A 19,749-nucleotide genomic window follows, 5' to 3' on the forward strand; every position below is an offset into this window, starting at 1 on the left:
TCCTGTTAAAAGGGAGTTTTTCCTTCCCACTCGTGTTTGCTCGTAGTGGGTGGTCTGATTGTGGGGTTCTCTCTGTAGTACTGTAGGGTCTTCACCTTACAATATAAAACGCATTAAGGTGACTGTTGTTGTGATTTGGCACCATATAAATGAAATGGGATTGTTTATCATTTGGATGTTTTCTGTGGGATTATTGCAAAACAGACATTTGTACTATTGTACCAAAGGAGGTTCAGGGAGTTTTGCACCAACAACCACCTCCATTGTGCAGCACAAGCTTTTGTACAGTTTGGATGAGTTTTACTATATTTAAAAAATAAATAAATAAAAAAATCATTTAACAATTTGTTGCCACAAATAAATAGAAATCATTTCAGTGGGCAGACTGTGAGAGAAGCAGAAAAACTGATTAATAATTCCCTTTTAACATGTTCGGAAGCCTGTGGTTTGACTATCCAGTCATCATTTTACCAACAAATCGTAGGAAAAGTTGACGTTTTGTAAACAAAGTCATCTTACAAAAAGCCAGGAGCAGTATGGTTTTGATTTGTAGATACTTTAGAGTAGTGCCACCGACCAGTAGCACAAAAAATCATCAGGGTTTGGAGAAGAGCAGAAACATTTCTAGCACTAGGAGCACAAACGCACACTTCTGTAAAGCAGCTGAGATTCCTAAGAATTACAGGAGCTTGCAAAGAAAAGCGTCTGGACTTTAAAGAAGTCCAGACGCTTTTCTTTGCAAGCTCCTTTGACTACGATGACCTGGATGACTGAGAACCTTCACAGACAGATAAGAATTACAGTTCAGATTTATAAGCCAGAGGAATACGGAGCCACTTTCGAGAGAATTTTGTTACTTGGTCACAGTAACTGCAATAACTGTGGTGATTTTCACTACTGCTTAAGTTAAACAGGTGGAAGAAATTGATGACAAATTACTCACCTGAAAATGATCACTGATTGGTTGATTAACCCCCACCACCCAACTGATAGATACTAAAGATATTTGTGTCTTTCAGACAAATGGTCCAAAATAATAATAAGATCCTACATGTACTTTAAGCCCATCTACACCAGTCTGTTCATGGACATAAAGCACAGGAGACACAAACATATATTTTGAGGCAGTTATGTGTTTGCAGCTTACTTGCCCCCTTAAGGTCAGAGTTAATGGGTCAATAGTAAGAAAGAGACTGGGTGAAAGACTCATCTCCCATTCTCCAAAAATATGTCAGTAATCCCCCAAGACTGAGTTAAACCTTTGGACTTTTTGGAAGGTTTGTGACCAGTTAGATCTGGTGAAAAAACCTGTGACAGCATTTCATAAAAAGAACATACCAGCAGTCAAACAGGGCCGAATAGGTTTAGATCATTTGTTTTCTCCCTTTAATAAATGAAATCATGATTTAAAAACTGCATTTTGAATGTATTCGGGTTATCACTGACACATATATGTCTCATGTTCTCGAGTCTTTTGATAACAAGAAATGCTGAAGTCTGACAAATATACAAAAAAAATAGTCAGAAAGCGGACAAATACTTTTTCACATGATGTGACAGGAAACATAAATGTCTTTTATTTGAAGACCAGTGTGTTTTGAAAAAATGTCAATAAGCATTAGTCAGCTAATGTCGTTAATTATACATTTTTTTCTTGGTTAAAAAAAAGTTTTCTTTTGTCTGCTTGTATTTGAAAGACTTATTTTTTATCTTCTCAATACCACAATTGGGAATAATCCATCATCTCCCCTTCAGTGTGTGTAGGACCTCTTCCAGGTGAAATTCCCTTCTTGTGCATCCATGGTGCATTGATCAGCAGCCTGTGGTCTTGGTCTTCTCATCTCTGTGGCTTTTCTCCTACGAGCAGGAGCCATGTTCCAGCCCCTCAGCCTAGCCTGACTATTTTCTTCCATTAGAGCACTCCAACTCACCCTGTTTCTCTCATCCCCACGCAGGAATTCAGCTACGACCCTAAAGTAATCCAGAACTGAGATATGACTCCAGATTTCTCCCCCCTGTTCCTCCAGAGCAAATCCACAATGCCCTCCCCTGTCTGTCAACATCAGAAAGAAATACGGATTGCTCATAAAAAGGGAAAGGGGCAAAGTGGAGGCAGGTGGGAGGAGAGGGTCATCCCTGCTGCGTACACAGAGCACAGGGACCGCCACCTCATCTGCATCTCTCAGTGGCTCGTTTCTCTCCCAGTAGCTTTCCCAGTCCTTGGCTGGGTAAGCCCTCTCATCCAGCGCCCAGGCTGCTGAAGATGCCAGGCCCCACTGGGAGTGAGATCTTGAGCTCAGTCCAGAATTTAAAGGGCTTAATTGAGGCTGAGCTGGGGAGCAGAAAAGTGCTTCCTCAAAGTCCCTGAGGCACGAAGAGCTGAGGGCCCGATCCACATCCCGGACGCCTCTGAAGGAACTCGCATATCTTATAAAGAAAACCAACAAAAGAAAGATATCATATCCATGCTTCATTTATGTCTGTGCTATAACACTTTTAATGTTCTCACCTTCTGAGCTGCTGTTTTCGGTGAAACAGTGCCCCCCAGCGGTAAATAGGAGGCATAGGCGTTTCAAACCACAGCTGGCCGAGAAGCACAGGTGAGATTGCTGCTGCTGCTGTCAGGTACGTGCTCGATCCACACTCCCCCAAATATGAAAGAAGAACCCCTGAGCCTGACCCCTCACTCACTGCAAAAAGCAAAGAGGACGGGTGGCGGCTGTGGACATAAGCCACCGCCTGATCACGGAAGACATGAAAGATAGTGACACTGTGAGATCATGGTCAAAACAAAAATAAGTGACCGGTATCGATTTTACAACAACATGTCTAACTCAATGTTCGAATTAGTTTCTTGAGGGATTTGATGCAGACGTGAATATTATCCTGGGAATAAATCTATATATATATATATATATATTTTTTTTTTTTTACATTTTTTAAACCCAATTTTTCTATTTTGTTTTTAGTTTTTCCTCTTTATTATTTTTATTTATATCTTTTGAAACCCACAGACGATTCTGTTGGTATTCCTTAGTGTGTGCACCTTGGACACTGTAGTGACACCAGAGGGACAGAGCTGCAGGTGCACCTGACGTGCATAACTTTTGAACCATATGGCCACTGGCTAAAAATGAGCTACTGTTGGAATTTTTGATTTTAAAAAATTAATAACTAAATATTTGCACACCTACACCAAAAAATAGGGCAGGTGCTGGGCCATAAAAGAGTCAGAGCAATAAATATGCTAATTTAGTAGCAGTGTGCCAGCTGTTGGTATTTTTCACATACACAGTTGAATTTTTTTTTTGCTCACATTTCTTAAATGTTCATCATATTGCATTTTCTAAAATGTTTTCTAGACCATTTTTTCAATCTGCATCAGGCAGATGATCTTCAGAGAAAATATTGCAAAAAACCAACAAAAAAACCCAAAAACAAAAAAACAAAAAAATTTCAACTGTAACTAAAAAAAAGTTGAGATGCTTTGTAAAATTCACAAAAGCAAAAAAGGTTTGCAAATCTCATGAATGCATGTTTTCTCAGAAGGTCATACAAAAACATATGAATGTTTAAACTGAGAAAATGTGGCTGAAGCAAAAACTTATGTGTGGGAGACTTTCAGTTGGCCTTGAAATGACTCTGGCCAATCGTCAAGTGACTCAGCTGACTTGTTAATCACTGAGGGTGAGGCCACTCAGGTAGTTTAACTCTTATGTGGCCTTGCCTCTGGGGTGGACAAGGTTCAGCCTGTGTTCCTAAAAGCTACAGGACTGAGCACTCCTGAGCTTCCCTGTGAAGGCCTACGCCAGGGTACCAGTGAGCAGAGTACATCCAGTAGTTGAACCTGTGATTCAGAAGGAACAATCCATCTGTCACCTCTCGATTCTACTTTTTGCACATTATGTGGTTCTGTTTCAGCAGGTGGTGACCTCCAGCTCGCACCAGAGTGGAACTAAAAGAATGAGATTGTGGATAGAAACAGCAGAAATGGGCTTCCTCTGACAGATGGCTGGGCGCAGCCCTAGCGATAGGGTCAGAAGTTCAGTCATTTGGGAAGGGCTCAGAGTGGAGATGCTACTCCTCCACATCAAAAGGTGCCAGCTGAGTTTGTTTGGGCATCTATACTTCTTGGATGAGGCTTTCTGGGCCTATCCTACCTGGAGATAGCCCTGGGGTAGATACACTACATACTGAAGAGTTTATGTCTCTTGGCTTGCCTGGGAATGCCTCAGTGCATTCCCAGGCAAGCCAAGAGATGCCTCAGTGCATTCCCAGGCAAGCCAAGAGACATAAACTCTTCAGTATGTAGTGTATCTCATTTTCAACACCTGGGAACACTGAGGTTCCCAGGTGTTGAAAATGAGCTAACATCAGTTTTAAATTGATGCATTTTCTCAGTTTAAACATTTGATGTGTTCAATTGTCTATTGTGAGTAAAATATGGGTTTATGAGATTTGCAAATCGTCACACTCAGATTTTACTTACATATTACACACTTATTCGAATTGGGGTTTTAGATTTGAAATTTTCAAATGCATCCATACCTCAAACACAAACAAGCAAAACCAAAAGCAAGCACAAATGTCCTCACAACCAACACAACGGATCTTTTTTTCGTTCTTCTTTTGCTTTCTTTTCTTTCCTTTTGTTTTTATGAATGGCACAAAAATGATGTCAGATGACCAAGCTGTGCAAAACAAACCAGTTGAACAACCGAATGCATTGTTCTGAGGCATATGTCAAACAAGTGAAAGCATATCTCAGCCAGACTGTTTCACGTATTAAAACATGTATTCTTACTGCTCCTGGCTGTCATGCCTTTAACACGATCAGATCAAGTGCCTATGGAAACTGTGCCGTAGCCCCTCAAAGGTATTTAGACCTACAGTTTTGTTTTGTTTTTTTGCTGTTTCCTATCCTGTCTGGCAGCTTTTGCAATCTCAGTTATGATCTGAATGCACTGCTGTGCCAAACCCATTTTGCTTTTTATAAATTCTCTATACGGTCCCCTTGTTTAGGAGAAAATATGGAAAGATGTAATAAAAAAGTACAAATAGTAATGCACAATATATGTCCAACTGCCGCACCTGTAAGAAAAATAAACATACAGCACTTGGACCACAAAAAGTAGAAACAACCCACATGTACATAAATCAACGAGCTTCTTGTGGTGTGTGTGTCTGTGTGTGTGTGTGTGCCACGAAATGTTCTTGAAAATGACCTACATTTTTAACTCAGTGTCACTTTCAGATCAGCATAACTTTATTTGTGATACCTAATAATTAAAAAAAAACTAATCCGAAACAAGGAAATCTAACTAACGGAAAGTAAACCGAATTAACAAACAAACAAAAAGCTAAAATACCTTATCAACACTGATCTGAATGAAACAAGCAATCATTTCCATTAAAAGAGTTAAAATTTTAATCATGTCTTAGACAGAAGGTGTGAATTTTCTTTGTCCAACGGTTTCTGTTTGATGATGAAATTGTCTTTCTTTACCTGCTCGAGATCAGCTGGGTCTCCAAACTCGGTTACTCGTGCTGTGGTCAGCGGGCACCCCTCTGTGCCCCGAGGGTGAAAGACCACCACATAAAAGCCCTGACACAGAGCCTGTTGGCACAGCATCTTTAAGTGGGGGGTCATCCCTCCCCAGTATTGAGGGATGAGGAGGAGGACAGGGGGTGCTGAGGTGAAGCAGCCCGGTGCCCTCACCCCTGACTGGTTCTCCTTCCTCGCATCCCACTTCTTTCTTGTGGCAGCCTCACCCATCTTTGTTCCTACAGCCCAGTCCACAGCTATGATTCCCCCATCTTTCAGTAGCAGGTTGTCTCTAGTGAACTGCAACGCCTCTCCATGTTGGCCCCACAGCAGGCTGGACAGTGTCTGGAGGTGGGGGTCTCCCCTCGGCCAGGTGGCCAGTCTCGGCTTGGCCAGAGAGCCACAGTGCCGGAGCAGATATTTAGCCAGCGTGGTGGGTTTGCATATGAGTCTGGATTCATCTGAGATCTGACCTGACCCTGACAAAATATCAGTCCCTGCTGATTTGACCTCTTCAGCCCTTGCACTGGTGTTCTTATGAAGTGGCAGCCCCAGGATCAGGCAAATAATAACCCAGAGTCTCCAGCTTAAAGCCCTGACTGCCAGCCCTGTCCAACAATGCACTCTGGGCAAGCGGAGAGTTAGAGACAGCAGCAGAAGTAGCACGGATGGGAACAAAAAGAGGAAATAATCCCCTACAAATGATGCCATTTGTAAATGCAAAATGACGTATTTTAATCCAGTGTTTTCTTTGAATATCTTGACTTTTATTTCTTCAAAAACAGTTAACGGCCATCTTTCTTGTTTCTCCAGGAACCTGAAAATCCAGCCTGACACGCAATCTGTTGCTCTGTATCGTCGTCTCCTTTTTCCAATTCAGAGAGATTCAAGAGAAGCTTTCAAAGATTGCCAAAGAGAGAGAAAAAAGAGGGCCGGGGCAAATGTTAGTTGTTCTGCACTTGCTGCCCCTGCTTTCTCCTCCCTCCATAAATCATTTACTACCAGCTCACATAAAAATCAAGCAAACAGAAGCCACATAAATCTGACCCATTAAATCTTAAATGATCATAGTCTTGGACCTTATTCTGTTCCTGGAATCATTTCGACTCTATTTTTAACAATGGCTTAAATGCAAATATCAGTATATTTTTGCACTGAAGAACAGTCACTGTAAAATTTCATTCAACAGTTTTATTCTCATTAAAAATCTGTAAAGAAGTTTTAAAGTAATGTTTTATTTTCGCTCACAGTTTGAGTTTGGAGGAAGATTTATATTCTTTAATCAAAGATGAATGCTTGTTAGTGTTGGTTTATAATCACAGAAGATGAAATATAACTATTTTTAATTACCTGCAAAAATTGTATTTTCAGTGACTCTTACGGTTCAAAGTGTGTAATAATTACCATTAGTATGCAGTACATTACTGGTAATTTGACTGTGACATTTTTTTAAAAAGTATACACAACTGAGGACTGACAGGTAGGACTGATTGGGGTAGTGTACTCCTCCCGTCTAGGAAAGATAACCATATGATAACCAGTAAAATGTTAAATTTATTGATTACAAGCAAAAATACTGAAATCCTCCTGAACCACTTCAGAGGCTCCTAATAAGGATTTCATCCTGAGTCATTCATCACCTCATGACACACAAGTCATTCTTCAATAAGAACAGAACAGAACAGAAAAGTGATGAATCCAAATGAGCTTTTACAGAAAACATCAGAATAAGAAACAAGAAAGACAAATATGTAAAATCATAAAACATCATTGCAAAATGTAATAATAATATTTTTTATTATAATATACACAAATTAAATAAATGTATGTGCCATAAATAAGGTTACAGAATTATGAAGACAGGAATCTTTTCAGCATGGGAATTATCCCCAACACACTGCCTATTTTTATTTAAATCTAAATAGAAAAACACACAGTGGAATCAGTCATGGACTGGCCTCCCTGGAGCCTGGGCCTGAACATTTGTGGGATCATCTTGACGGAGAACAAAACAGTAGGCAAGCAAACATCCAAAGACGAGCTCTGAATGTCCTTCAAGAAGCCTGGAGAACTATTCCTGAAGACTACCTACTACTATTTCCAATTTTCCTGACAAAATATGAAGAAATGAGGGGTGTCTCAAGTGTTCTGTCTCCACATGGTGTACTTTTGTGTGTGAATGCCAGTCTACTTACATAACAAAAGTAAATAATAATACAGTAGCTGCTGATAAAAATCATAGATTAAAGTTCATGCCTGCAGAACTAAAATGTACTGTCTTCACTAAAAGTCTCACCCTCCACATTATGTGTTAATGTAAGCTTGACCGCATTTTCATGATGTTCAGCTTCTCGCTCGGTGCAGTGCTAAAATGAAAGTATGCACGTTGGTATTTCTACAAATAATAACGCGCCCCTGTAATGAACCTCCTAAGGGCACAGTGGCAGTGGAGCGAGTCAGGGCAGATGTAAATGTATCCAAACTAAGACAAATACACTCCATGCATTTGAATATATTTTACTCTATTATATTATTAACCTTTCAGTCTGTTCAAGCCAGTTAAAGTGTAAAAGGGTAAATTTAAGACTCCATATTTCTCATTTTTTTCAAAATGAAACGGAAATTTACTTTAGAGTTAATATACTATATTAAAATAACAGTTTAACAGTAATAAACTTGAAGTCTAAAGTTTAAAGCGCACATATTTCTGATTCAATTGTGTTATAGTGTATATTAAAGCTAAACGCACAATAATCTTACTGACTGATCATGACAAAGGTTAGACAGGTAGAGCGAGTCCTTCTAACCCCGCCCTGGCAATCAGGAAACATAAAAGCAGGTGCTGACAACATAACTTTCCAGTTCACAGGACAGCAACAAGGTCAGTAATCCTTTAACTCATTGTTGGCGAAACATCTGAAAGATAGAGGCTTGATTTTTGTAGATGTTGTAGCAGCATAAAAATGTGGTATTTCTGAGATTGTTTATAAAATTTTAGAATAATTTGGCATTTTTGAGTGTTTGAGTCAGAGTTTAACTATTTGAATTACTGCTTTAATTTCAAGATTTAAAGAGAATTCAATAAAAATAGTTTATTGCCAGAATAGTATATTGAGAGGTTAACTCTTTAACTGAAATAATTGCCAGAAAGTTCTCATTTGTGTTTAGACAACCTCTGACAATTAAAAAAAATTCTTATCATACACGTCTTCCGAGGAGGAAGCAGAGTCTGGGGATGAGGGGAATGACCCGTCAATTTCCGGAGGCGAGGTCACTGAGGCAGTTAAACAACTCCTTGGTGGCAGAGCCCCTGGTGTTGATGAGGTCCGCCCCGAGTTCCTGAAGGCTCTGGACGTTGTAGGGCTGTCCTGGTTGACACGCCTCTACAATGTTGCGTGGAAATCATGGGCAGTACCCCTGGACTGGCAGACCGGGGTGGTGGTCCCCATCTTTAAGAAGGGGGACCGGAGGGTATGTTCCAACTACAGGGGGATCACACTCCTCAGCCTCCCTGGGAAAGTCTATGCCAGGGTGCTGGAAAGGAGAGTTCGTCCGCTAGTCGAACCTCGGATACAGGAGGAACAATGCGGTTTTCGTCCTTTTTCAAGGATACTTGAGGGTGCATGGGAGTTTGCCCAACCAGTCTACATGTGTTTTGTGGACTTGGAGAAGGCATTCGACCGTGTCCCCCAGGGTGTCCTGTGGGAGGTGCTGCGGGAGTATGGGGTGTCTGGCCCATTGCTATGGGCCATTTGATCCCTGTACAACCGTTGCAAGAGCTTGGTTCGCATTGCCGGCAATAAGTCGGACTCGTTTCCGGTGGGTGATGGGCTCCGCCAGGGCTGCCCTTTGTCACCAATTCTGTTCATAATTTTTATGGACAAGATTTCTAGGCGCAGCCAAGTGGTGGAGGGCTTTCACTTCGGTGGCCTCAGAATCTCATCTCTGCTTTTCGCGGATGATTTGGTTCTGTCGGCTTCATCGGGTGAAGGCCTCCAGCTCCCACTGGAACGGTTCGCATGTTCCACCGGGAGGAGGCCCCGGGGCAGATCCAGGACACACTGGAGAGATTATATCTCTCGGCTGGCCTGGGAACGCCTTGGTGTTCCCCCGGATAAGCTGGAGGAGGTGGCTGGGGAGAGGGAGGTCTGGGCTTCTCTGCTTAGGCTGCTGCCCCCGCGACCCGGCCTCGGATAAAGCGGATGAAGATGGATGGATGGATGGATTCTTATCATATTTGTGAAAAATATGATAAAAACGAACAAAAAACCCACACTGACGATGTAGAAGTCTCAAAAACTCATGTTTTAAATATGATACACTGGGCATTAAAGGATTAAAGGATTCCTTCTTTTCTTCTTATTAAAATAGACAAGTGCTTCAGAGGATCGCTGTGACTTTGTTCTTGTTGTTGTTTAATCCTACTGTACAGTTTGAGATGTACAATTCAGCATTTATTCTAATAACTGCTCAGGTTGATGAGATTGACGGTGACAGTTGTGATTCCTAAAAATGAGCATATCTCAGAGCAGTGCCAAAAAATATTTACTTTTAACCTGTATGCATCATACGCCTGTAATTACATGTTTATGTTGCCACTTCATGTTGTGTGACAGGTGGAGCAATGAAGTCTGTGTGGCCGTCTGCATTGTTGCTCTCGCTTCTTTGCACTGGAGCTCTGGGTTTTGACATTCTGCCAGGCAGTTCTCTGACTCACCTGGACATCACTCTGCAGGCCCTGTTTAATGTGACTGTGCAGGTGTGCCGAGCACTTGCTAAGGCTGAAGGGACAGACTTCACTTTCCCTGTAAGAACTCAAATCATTGAAGTTAAATGAACAGAAACAAGTATTTTTAAAACAGTAATGTCAATATGATTTCCTTTGTGTGTTTAGGCACAGCCTTTCACCATACAGGGTGTTGCTACAGCCTGTGGTGCACCTCAGTCATCTAAAACTTTCGTTCGGTCCATTCTGCACATCATATACAGGAATGTGCGTGTGGACATCCGCTATGCCTTGAATGCCAGCTTCCACTTTGATGATGAGATGTTTGTTCAAGGAAAGAAAATCATCACTGAGGGAATACAGGCGGTCAAAGCAAGCAACAAGCTGGAGAATTATGAGGCAGCGAGGCAGAACCTGGGAGAAATTCTGCATCCTTTGCAGGTATTTATCATTACTTACTGCTGTTAAAAAACAACAACAAAAAACCAAACAAAAACAGAGTAAAATAATAACCCTATTTTTTTCATCGCTTGGAGGATTTCTACAGTCACAGCAACTGGGTAGAACTGGGAGAAAAAAGCCCCAACTCCAATCTAATCAAATCTGGCGCCAGCATTGGGAACATAGCAGGTAAAGAGATAGTATGATGAGATGCCCGTACTGACATACAGATTATACAGATAAAACTATCATTCAATCTCAGAGTAGAAAGATTTAAAAAACAAGGCCATAATTTAAATGCTGATTTACATGTTCCCAGCTAGGAGCAGGGCGACCTGCCGCAGCTGTGACGGCAACAACTGCAGCAACAACATTTTGGAGGATATCATAGCGGAGAAGATCCTGACGTCTGGATACTTTAGTCTCACGCCTGTATTTGCATTGAAACCAAAGGGTAAGGGCTTCGCTCTTCTACAAAACCATGATTGTTTTCCCACACTCAGAAGAGGCTTCACATGTCACTGATTTTCCTGAGATTTACCTAAAACCTACATACTAAAATCTGTTTTAACTCTACTATTACTTATTCTTCTAATCCCACTTCACTGCATTTGAAATTGCAGTTACAGCACTTTTTAATGGCTTTTTAACCCACATTTGTCTTTGAAGTTTTATCAGCTCATCTGGCTAAACGATCAGTGAGCTCATGCCGTGGCGATGCATGTCTCATCATTCGTCCACAATTCACAAAAATTGCTCCCCCTTCTCCAGTATTGGTGATTAATTGCATGCACAATGTCCTCAAGGTCAAAGTCACATTTGTCCTTTCACTGGCACTTTGAAAAGACAAATGTGACACTTCTTGCAGTTTCGCTAAATTCTCGTCCACCTGACGTACTGACCAGTTCAAATTATTCATACTTACAGGACAGTTTATCATGAGTGAATGAAAAAACTAATTTAAATGATATCAGCATACTGTAATCTATACTCAGTTTATAAAGAGTCAAAGCAGTATTTAAAAATAGCTGTATTTAAATGGGCAAATACGATTGCACCATTATAATCCAATAAAATATCACCGACAGCAGCCATCACTCTGCTCTTCAGATTGTGTGAGTTTTTGAATGGAAAAAACAGACTTTAGTTATTGGTTCTTGCACATGAGAGATAAACCAACATCCTTGTGAAATAACATAAAAAAAGTATCCTTTAAATAGTATTTCATTAGTACACGTTACTTAAGTTAAAATATGAAACAAAAAAAATGCCTTTAAAATCTGTCTCATCCAAAATCACAGTGTCAGTAAAACACAATCACAGTTTCTTGAGGATGATTTGAAATAAACAGCAGCCGTTCACTCTGAGATTTTCCACCCCCTCCTCTTATGGACAAAAGGAATATTATTCATCCTGGCCTTCAGTTGTTGCTTTAGAGTTTATCACACTGAGTCAGCGTACTGCACATCCAACTGACACACAGCTTACTGTATGTCCTCAAAGGATCCATGAGATAAATCAACCTAAAAACTTTTTCTAACTGCTGCAGAGACACCAAAGCAATGGTGTAAAAGTAATTCCAGTTCATGAACCAAACACCAAGTCGCACATTGCATAATCACCCTTTTTTTTTTATCATGTGTTAAATGTGAGGATCCAAAAGCAGATTCACAGGGAGGAGGAGTTACAGAGAAAACACACCATTTTATTGAGACCAGAATACAAACAAAAAACAGAAAATAAAATTAAGAACTCCAACTTACAGAACCTAAACTGGGTATTTAACACTGGTGGTGGTAGCCACAAGGGATAGGTGAACAGACACTCTGGCAAAGAAGAAGGTGAGACAGCAATAATAAATTGTTCAGGGGGAGTGGAAACAGCTGAGACTTATTAAAGAAATGAGACTGGGGAAGAACAAAAAACATATACTAAGCAGACAGGCCAAAAGCTTACCAAGACAAAAGAGGAAGTCAGCTTCAGTGAAACAAGCCCTTAAATACACAAGTTAAAAGGAAAAAGAGCTGTGTTTAAGTATTCATCATTCCTCTCTCACAATATTTGCTGAACAGGAAAATGCAGTCATGGAGGGGCAGTTGATCAGACAAGTAAGATCCCACCTATAGGTGGGATCAACAAAGACAAAGAGAGTTCCAGCCATGGGTATCTCCACACTCAAGCTGCAAACATTGCAATAGCTGCAACAAGTCAGCTTCTAGAGGACATTCGGGGGGCTGCTGGTGACAGACCATTCTTGCGGTACGAACGCTCTGTGTGTTTCAGTTCATTGTGGTGCAGAAGTTCATTTTTATCATTTATCTCTCTCCATCTCCTTCCCCCAGGATGATGGGTGTCTTTAAAGGATCCAGTAAGGCTCTTTGTTTTGTCATCGACACCACAAGCAGCATGAAAGATGACATTGCAACAGTGAAAAATGTCACTTCCACTATAATCAACCGTGATGTGGGAACAGCCAATGAGCCCTCGCTGTACATTCTCGTACCATTTAATGATCCAGGTAGGATCTCTGGGATGCTACGAATTTCTTTTCTGAATGTTCTGAAATGTTATTGTTCTGTCTGATTCATAAGGTGACAATGGACAATAGTAGTATATATATTGACTTTGACTCATGTCATCAAACAGGCTTCGGACCACTGACAAAGACAACAAACTCAGCAGTTTTCCAGAATGCGATTGATTCTCTTGTAGCCACCGGTGGAGGAGATCCACCGGAGATGAGTCTCTCGGGGCTTCAGGTGAAGTGATATGTGTTCTGTAATTTTAAAAGCTCGATGTATGTTTGTTGTTTTACCTAAAACAATTATTCAAAGCGGTTTTCCTCACACAGCTGGCTTTAAGCGCTGCTCCATTGAATTCTGAGATCTTCCTCTTCACGGACGCAGCCGCTAAAGACAAAAACCTGAAGAGCACAGTGATCGCACTCATAGAGAGGACCCAGTCGGTGGTATGTAGTAGTTTAAGAATATAACACACTTATCTTAATGATGATTACATTTTTAAACGTCATTGAAACAGGGATGGGCATGTTTTGCTACAAGCAGATGTATAAATAAAGTAATGTAATGGTCGTATTTTACCTTCTTCTTTTTTTTTTTTTTTAACTCAGTCTAATTGTTTGTAAAGGCTTTATGATTTGGTTAAGCTTGTTTTCATGCACCTTTTTTTCTTCTCAGGTCAATTTTATGATAACTGACACATCATCAGTCAACAGTCGGAAGCGGCGTGCTCCATCCAATAGGATAGCAGAAGCTGACGCTCAGCTGTACAGAGATCTTGCTCAGGCTTCAGGAGGCCAAGCTATCGAAATCACAAAGAGTGAACTTCCTCAGGCCACAGCCATCATAAAGGAGTCCTCCAACGCCTCTCTGGTAATTTCACAAACATCTCACTACTGGCTGGATTTGTCATTTCAAAGATTTCAGCTCTTTAATGTAAGTGCTTACTGTAATGTTCCAGGTGACCCTTCTTCAAGCAACCAGGAACCCAGGAAAGGCTGAAAACTTCACTTTTATGATTGATGACTCTGTAACAAATCCTACAGTTTACATTACTGGGAAATCCATCACTTTTACTCTCATCAGTCCCACAGGTATGCTATTCTGAAGGACTGTTTGTGGAAAAATAATACTCTTCATTATTTGCATGAGGTTTTACTATTCGTCGGTCATGACGTCATTTCTGAGCCTGCCCAACAAAGCAGTGGCAGTCTATACTGTCCCCTACATTCTGTTTACACAGTAGTCAAATTCAGAATTTGCCTGATTGATTTTTGAACAAAACAGCATTTATCATGGTGATAAATGCTGTTTTGTTACATAAATATTGATAAAGATGTTTAAAACTACTAAATGCAGTAAGCCTAATTTTTGATGTTAAAAAAATTATCATTTAATAATAAATTCCTAAAAATAGTCTGTTTTCTATCTGTGTTTTAACAGATGAATCTCAGCATAGCAGTGACACAATGGGGTCACTGATCATTACATCCCAGTCTGTGGGAAACTTCCGGTCCCTGCAGCTAAAAAAACAAACTGGAAAATGGGAAATGAGAATGGTGTCAAGTAACCCCTACACTCTGAAGGTCATAGGTGAGACTGTCAGTCGATACTTTTGTTTCTTATCCCTGGGGCCTTGAGGTATAGGTTTGAATGAACTAATAAGCTGTCAGAATGGATGTACTAAATTACCATTACAACAAAGTTTTTAATAAAAACGAATAGAGTTTGCATCTATTTGATGTCTGGCGTTGTAGATAGGAAAGCAGAAAGGTAGGGGGATAACATGCAAGCAGTTTTAGATGGGTCTAAAACTAAACACTTGCATCATCTTCTGTATCATAAGTAACTGGCTCAACCGGGTGAGCTATGACAACACCTAAAAGGATCTCTTAAAATATGATTGGCATGTCATGTCCTGTCTGAGCCAAGTTCAGTTCAGTTACCTCTCATCTGAGTGGAAACGTTGTTAAAAGTGAACATTCCTCCCTTTGTTTCCAAACTATAATTGCACTGTTATTAGTGTTCACATCCTGTAGCTGTGTTTTGTGTAAAAACATGAATTTAGTTTGTTATTTGACTAATAAATAGCAATATTTTTTATTTATTTATTTAAAAAAAAAATGCTATATCCTAGGAGATGGTGAACATTTCTAGCACACTTGCTATGATGGTAGCACATGTACAGGGAATGCTCACAGTAACAATACAGGTTAGACATACCTGCATTATTACAGTTGGCATGTCAGTAACATGGCATCTTCATGTATCTCATATTTTGTTGATGAATGAAAGCAAAAAAATCTAAAATACTTAGATTTTATCAGCCAGAGTAGAGCAATGCAGAGAATCTATTGTATGTATATTTGAACAACAGAAAACCAGAAATGGTTTTGCTGTTGATTCACTAGAACTAAGCCAATTCTATTATTTAAAAAGTTCTTTAAGGGCTTTTTGATTTCACATAAAACAAAGTACTGGCAATGACAATGAAATTCCAGTGGTCCATGTGTTGTATAGGTCAAAAGATTACACTTTTACAGTATGAAAACTGCTACATTCAAGCACAGACATTCGCCTGGTGCTAATTTCCATCCATGTATATGGATGAAGACTCCTTTACCAGTGGTTCAAACCTAGAACCATCTGCTATGAGGTGGCCACAGTACCATCGTGCTGCCCGGCTGTTATATAAGCTAACTTAAGATACTAATCTAACTACACTATCAAGCTTTAAATTTAGCATGTTAATGTTCTGCTGTAATTAGTTTATTCTATGCTAAATTAATATTGTTTTACCAGTTGATGTATAAAAATAAGTATTTCAGAAAAATATTAGATTATTTTACAAGCTAAACTTTAAGCTTACAAGCTTAAAAGTCTTTCCAAAACTAAAATAATCTCATGGCTTAGAGTCCAAATTCCTGTAAATTTTGTATGTTGCTACTAGATTAGTGGAGCATGAAGGGCTGCTAGCGTTAGCAATGTTAGCATGTTAGCTTTAACACATTATCAGCGAAGAGCAGAAAATGCGTCTCTCCACCAGTGGATACTCTGTGAGGATCCATTTCACTGCTGTGTTCCTTAAAATTCTTTACCAGAAATGTTGAGAGAGTGAATATGAAGGCAAAATAGCCTCATGAAAGATCTCACACTTATTTAAAAAGTTTCCTTGGCAGCACAGGTCTTTGGGCAGCCTAGAAAAATGTAAATAGTCTGTGAGGATTTATTTTCCTTGTCTTAAAGGCTAAATGGAAATGCTAATGACTCAACATATTCAAACACCAACAGGAAGTGGAAATAAAAAGAGGAAAAGGAACTATATTTTTAATTGTCTGAATAAAAACAAAATTCTATATTCTTAATTCCTGGTTCTCGAATCTATTCACTATGCTTTAGATTTCATTTTTAAATTACTAAAAAGGTTTTTTGAAGTTTTAATTCAAACTCTTTATTATTGTTAGTGTTTAGTTTTTCCATAAACCCATCCTATTTGAACCTCTTTTTTTATGGATTTATATATCATTTAGAATAAAAAAAAAGTCTGTAATTTTATTTTAATCATATAATAGTTAGAATTTATTTAGATATTATGTTATTTGTAAGTATTTGTCGTATTCAGAATTATCAGTTCATGAAATGCATTATTTCCATTGCCATTAGTCTCCAGGCCCTCCATATATTTGACTTTTTTCTTTTTTTTTTTTTTACCCCCTCATCATTTTTAGGTCAGAGTCCTATCGACTTCTTCTTTGACTTAGTGGTGGTGTCACAGGGCCCTTTTGGAGGATTTGATGCCCTGGCGACACGTCCCAGTGCTGGTAAAGGCAACTGTTAAGACTTGGTGATCTGCAGATGTAACATACCATTAAAACATTAGACGTAATGAATTGACTTTTTCTTGAAAGGTGGCAATGGTAGCCTGTTGATGTCTTTAACGGGGAGTGACACTGCCACGGTGACAGAAGTCACTCTGGTTGGATCATCTGGGTCAGAGGTGATTAAAGGAGTTTTGGTGCCGCAGAGCAATGCAAGCATCTTGGTTCTGGTTGACAAGTTTCCATCAGAGGACTTTGTGGTGCAGGTGAAGGGACAAGCTAATAGTTTCACCTCCAAAGCTTTAATACTCTTCCAGAGACAGTCACCAACCAACTTCAGATCATCAAATCTGACGATAAATGTGAGCTGCAATCCACAACTTGTTTTGTCACACAAAAGCATCAAATCAAACATGGAAAAACATGCAGCAGCTCAAATAAGTATCTCTATAAATGTACTCTCTCTTTTTGAAGGCTAATCCAGAGACCATCATAGTACCCGGAACGCTATTTTCTGTGCCCTTCACTCTGATGACGAGTGGAACAGGTGGAAACTTCACAATTCGATCCACCAACAGCAGAGGGTTCGACTCTTCATTTCCAACCAGTATGTTCCTGGAGCCTGGAATCACTAATAATGGCACAGTGACCCTCTCAGCACCTCTAAATACCCCATCTGGAACTGATGTCACCCTGGCCATTGAGGCCGAGGCTCCTGGGGGCACAGACCGTAACTACATTGTGTTGCGCTTCTCCGTTCTTAACACGGTAATACTATAACTGAAAACTTTTTGTTTTAAGCTTTTTGGGTATTTCATGAAAAATCATTAATAAAAAGAATTGTTGGGAAAAAAAAAGGTCAATTGTAATAAATTTTATCATCTCTGTTCGTTAAACTACAGGCCTGAAGTTTTTTTTTTTTATGCTTAGCTAACCTGCTGTGCACCAACTAAAATCACTTTAAGCCAATCATAAGTAACAAAGAAACACATTTCTATTGAGCAAATATTGAGGAAGTTGCAGTTCCTTTAGATTCAGGCGTTTTGCTGACTTCATGCATTTTCCTTCCCCTTATAGGTGACCGATTTCAAGGCACCAGTGTGTGAGCAGCTCAGCCTGCAGACCAACTGCTCTGTTAACTGCAGCTTATGGATGTGGGAGGTCTCTAGCCGGGTGACTGATGGAGCGGACGGGACGGGCGTTGATCTTGTCACCCTCAAGCAAGGAAACGGGACCATAAACACCACCCTGGATTCAAGCAATGAGAACATAACACTGGTGTACTACAGTGCATCCTGCTGTTCACCTGACATGGAGATAGAGGTTGTGGATCGCGTGGGTAATGTAGCCACCTGCTCCTACAGCGGAAGGCAAGGTGTCTCTGAAGCCACAAAGGTCACTTGGTCGCCCTTATTTTGTCTCAGCATTGTGATTGTGGGACTCCACATTCTGACAAAAATGGGCATCCAATGACTCCATGTCAGTGTGGTACAGCTATAATTTATAGATGTCAATATATATGTATAAGTTATATTAGTTCTATTTTGACATTTAACTACTACTAGTATATTGGCTACTGTGGTATGGAGGCACTTACAGAAACTGATGCCTTATAATATTTTACAGCACTGTGCACAACCATTATGCCACCCCTAATTTCTTTAAAATTTGCTTACTTTCTTCTATTTCACTTATATCAAGTAGTCCTGATCAATAGTTCTCCACACGTTCTGAAGTTTTTCTTCGGACATTGGGTGCCTTTTCACTCTTTTTCAGTCCAGTCCATGTACCTGATCATTTTAATAATAATGTTCTTTCTGGTCAGTTTACACTGACCTATGAGTCAATGAAACATAAGAAAGGCAGCTAACTCAAAGCAGACATCCTATCAACGAATTTAAAACCCTTTATTACAACACAACCTTTTGCAAAAACAAAGAATTTGATCTCATGTTTTTAGCCAAATCTACAAAAAAAAAATGCCAGAGATATCACAGTTTGTCAAGTTGTGCACCAGCAAGTTGAGCTACGAGAATTAACTGAGATGGGAAGAATAACACAACAGAAAAATACATCAATCATGGATTGGCCTCCCCAGAGACCAGACCTGAACATTATTGAAGCATTTTGGGATCCTGTTCGCAGAAAACGGAACAAAAGGCAGCCAACATCCAAAGAAGAGCGTTGAATGTCTTTCCAGAAGTCTGCAGAACTGTTCCTGAAGACTACTTAAAGGAATTAGCAGAAAGCCTGCCTAAGAGAGTCCTTAGGGTCTAGTAAAGCGCTATACAAATACATGCCATTTACCATTTTACTAGTTCAGGCTGTGTTATGTTGACACATAGTTCATTTTCATAGCAAAATATCATGAAATGAGTCAGTGGCTCAAGACGTTTACAGTACTGTATATATTTCCATAATTACGCATAAAAACATTATTCATCCATGTTATGTCTTTTTGGGGGGATTTTGATCATACATACAGCTTCATATCTTAAGCCACTGATTTCTCAGCTAATATGGGAACTGATTTTTGATTGAAACTTGACGTATTTAATTCTGTCTATCTGTTATGAAGCTAATGCTCTTCTTAATTTAACATGCTCTAATTTGTACTGCTCAGTTTCCACATTTTCACAGTTTGTGAGAGTTTTAAAAAAGGTAAAAACAGGTGTTTTGGAAGCTCTTTGGATGGAAATT

General features: G+C 39.8%; 2 protein-coding genes across 2 annotated transcripts; one reads left to right on the forward strand and one right to left on the reverse strand.

The window, feature by feature from the left end:
- Positions 1-1,381: 1,381 nt before the first annotated feature.
- Positions 1,382-6,762, reverse strand: LOC146379253 (protein ABHD15). Its single transcript, XM_084940454.1, has 3 exons — positions 5,507-6,762; positions 2,510-2,739; positions 1,382-2,427 (listed from the first exon to the last, which is right to left on the reverse strand). The coding sequence occupies exons 1-3, from the start codon at positions 6,254-6,256 to the stop codon at positions 1,752-1,754; spliced, it is 1,656 nt and encodes a 551-aa protein (XP_084796580.1). The 5' UTR covers positions 6,257-6,762; the 3' UTR covers positions 1,382-1,751.
- A 2,840-nt stretch (positions 6,763-9,602) lies between these two features.
- On the forward strand, positions 9,603-19,701 carry LOC146379254 (von Willebrand factor A domain-containing protein 7-like). The gene is made up of 15 exons (XM_084940455.1): positions 9,603-10,352; positions 10,440-10,712; positions 10,808-10,901; positions 11,032-11,166; positions 12,785-12,971; positions 13,055-13,230; positions 13,359-13,471; positions 13,564-13,680; positions 13,910-14,104; positions 14,193-14,325; positions 14,675-14,824; positions 16,960-17,052; positions 17,140-17,411; positions 17,524-17,817; positions 18,127-19,701. Exons 1-15 carry the CDS (start codon positions 10,170-10,172, stop codon positions 18,520-18,522), a joined length of 2,811 nt encoding a protein of 936 aa, XP_084796581.1. The 5' UTR covers positions 9,603-10,169; the 3' UTR covers positions 18,523-19,701.
- Positions 19,702-19,749: the final 48 nt, after the last annotated feature.

The sequence above is a fragment of the Perissodus microlepis genome, chromosome 10 (genome assembly GCF_051167445.1).
Source record: "Perissodus microlepis isolate ML-2025 ecotype Zambia chromosome 10, ASM5116744v1, whole genome shotgun sequence".
Lineage (NCBI taxonomy): Eukaryota > Metazoa > Chordata > Actinopteri > Cichliformes > Cichlidae > Perissodus > Perissodus microlepis.

Excerpts from the sequence above, each read along its gene's own strand:
- LOC146379253 (XM_084940454.1), bottom strand. The coding sequence starts at position 6,256 with ATGGCATCATTTGTAGGGGATTATTTCCTCTTTTTGTTCCCATCCGTG. Across the intron at positions 2,740-5,506 it reads ACCCAGCTGATCTCGAGCAG|GCGGTGGCTTATGTCCACAG; the intron begins GTAAAGAAAGAC and ends TTCCGTGATCAG. Across the intron at positions 2,428-2,509 it reads CGAAAACAGCAGCTCAGAAG|ATATGCGAGTTCCTTCAGAG; the intron begins GTGAGAACATTA and ends TTTCTTTATAAG.
- LOC146379254 (XM_084940455.1), top strand. The coding sequence starts at position 10,170 with ATGAAGTCTGTGTGGCCGTCTGCATTGTTGCTCTCGCTTCTTTGCACT. Across the intron at positions 10,902-11,031 it reads CAGCATTGGGAACATAGCAG|CTAGGAGCAGGGCGACCTGC; the intron begins GTAAAGAGATAG and ends ACATGTTCCCAG. Across the intron at positions 13,681-13,909 it reads TAGAGAGGACCCAGTCGGTG|GTCAATTTTATGATAACTGA; the intron begins GTATGTAGTAGT and ends TTTTCTTCTCAG.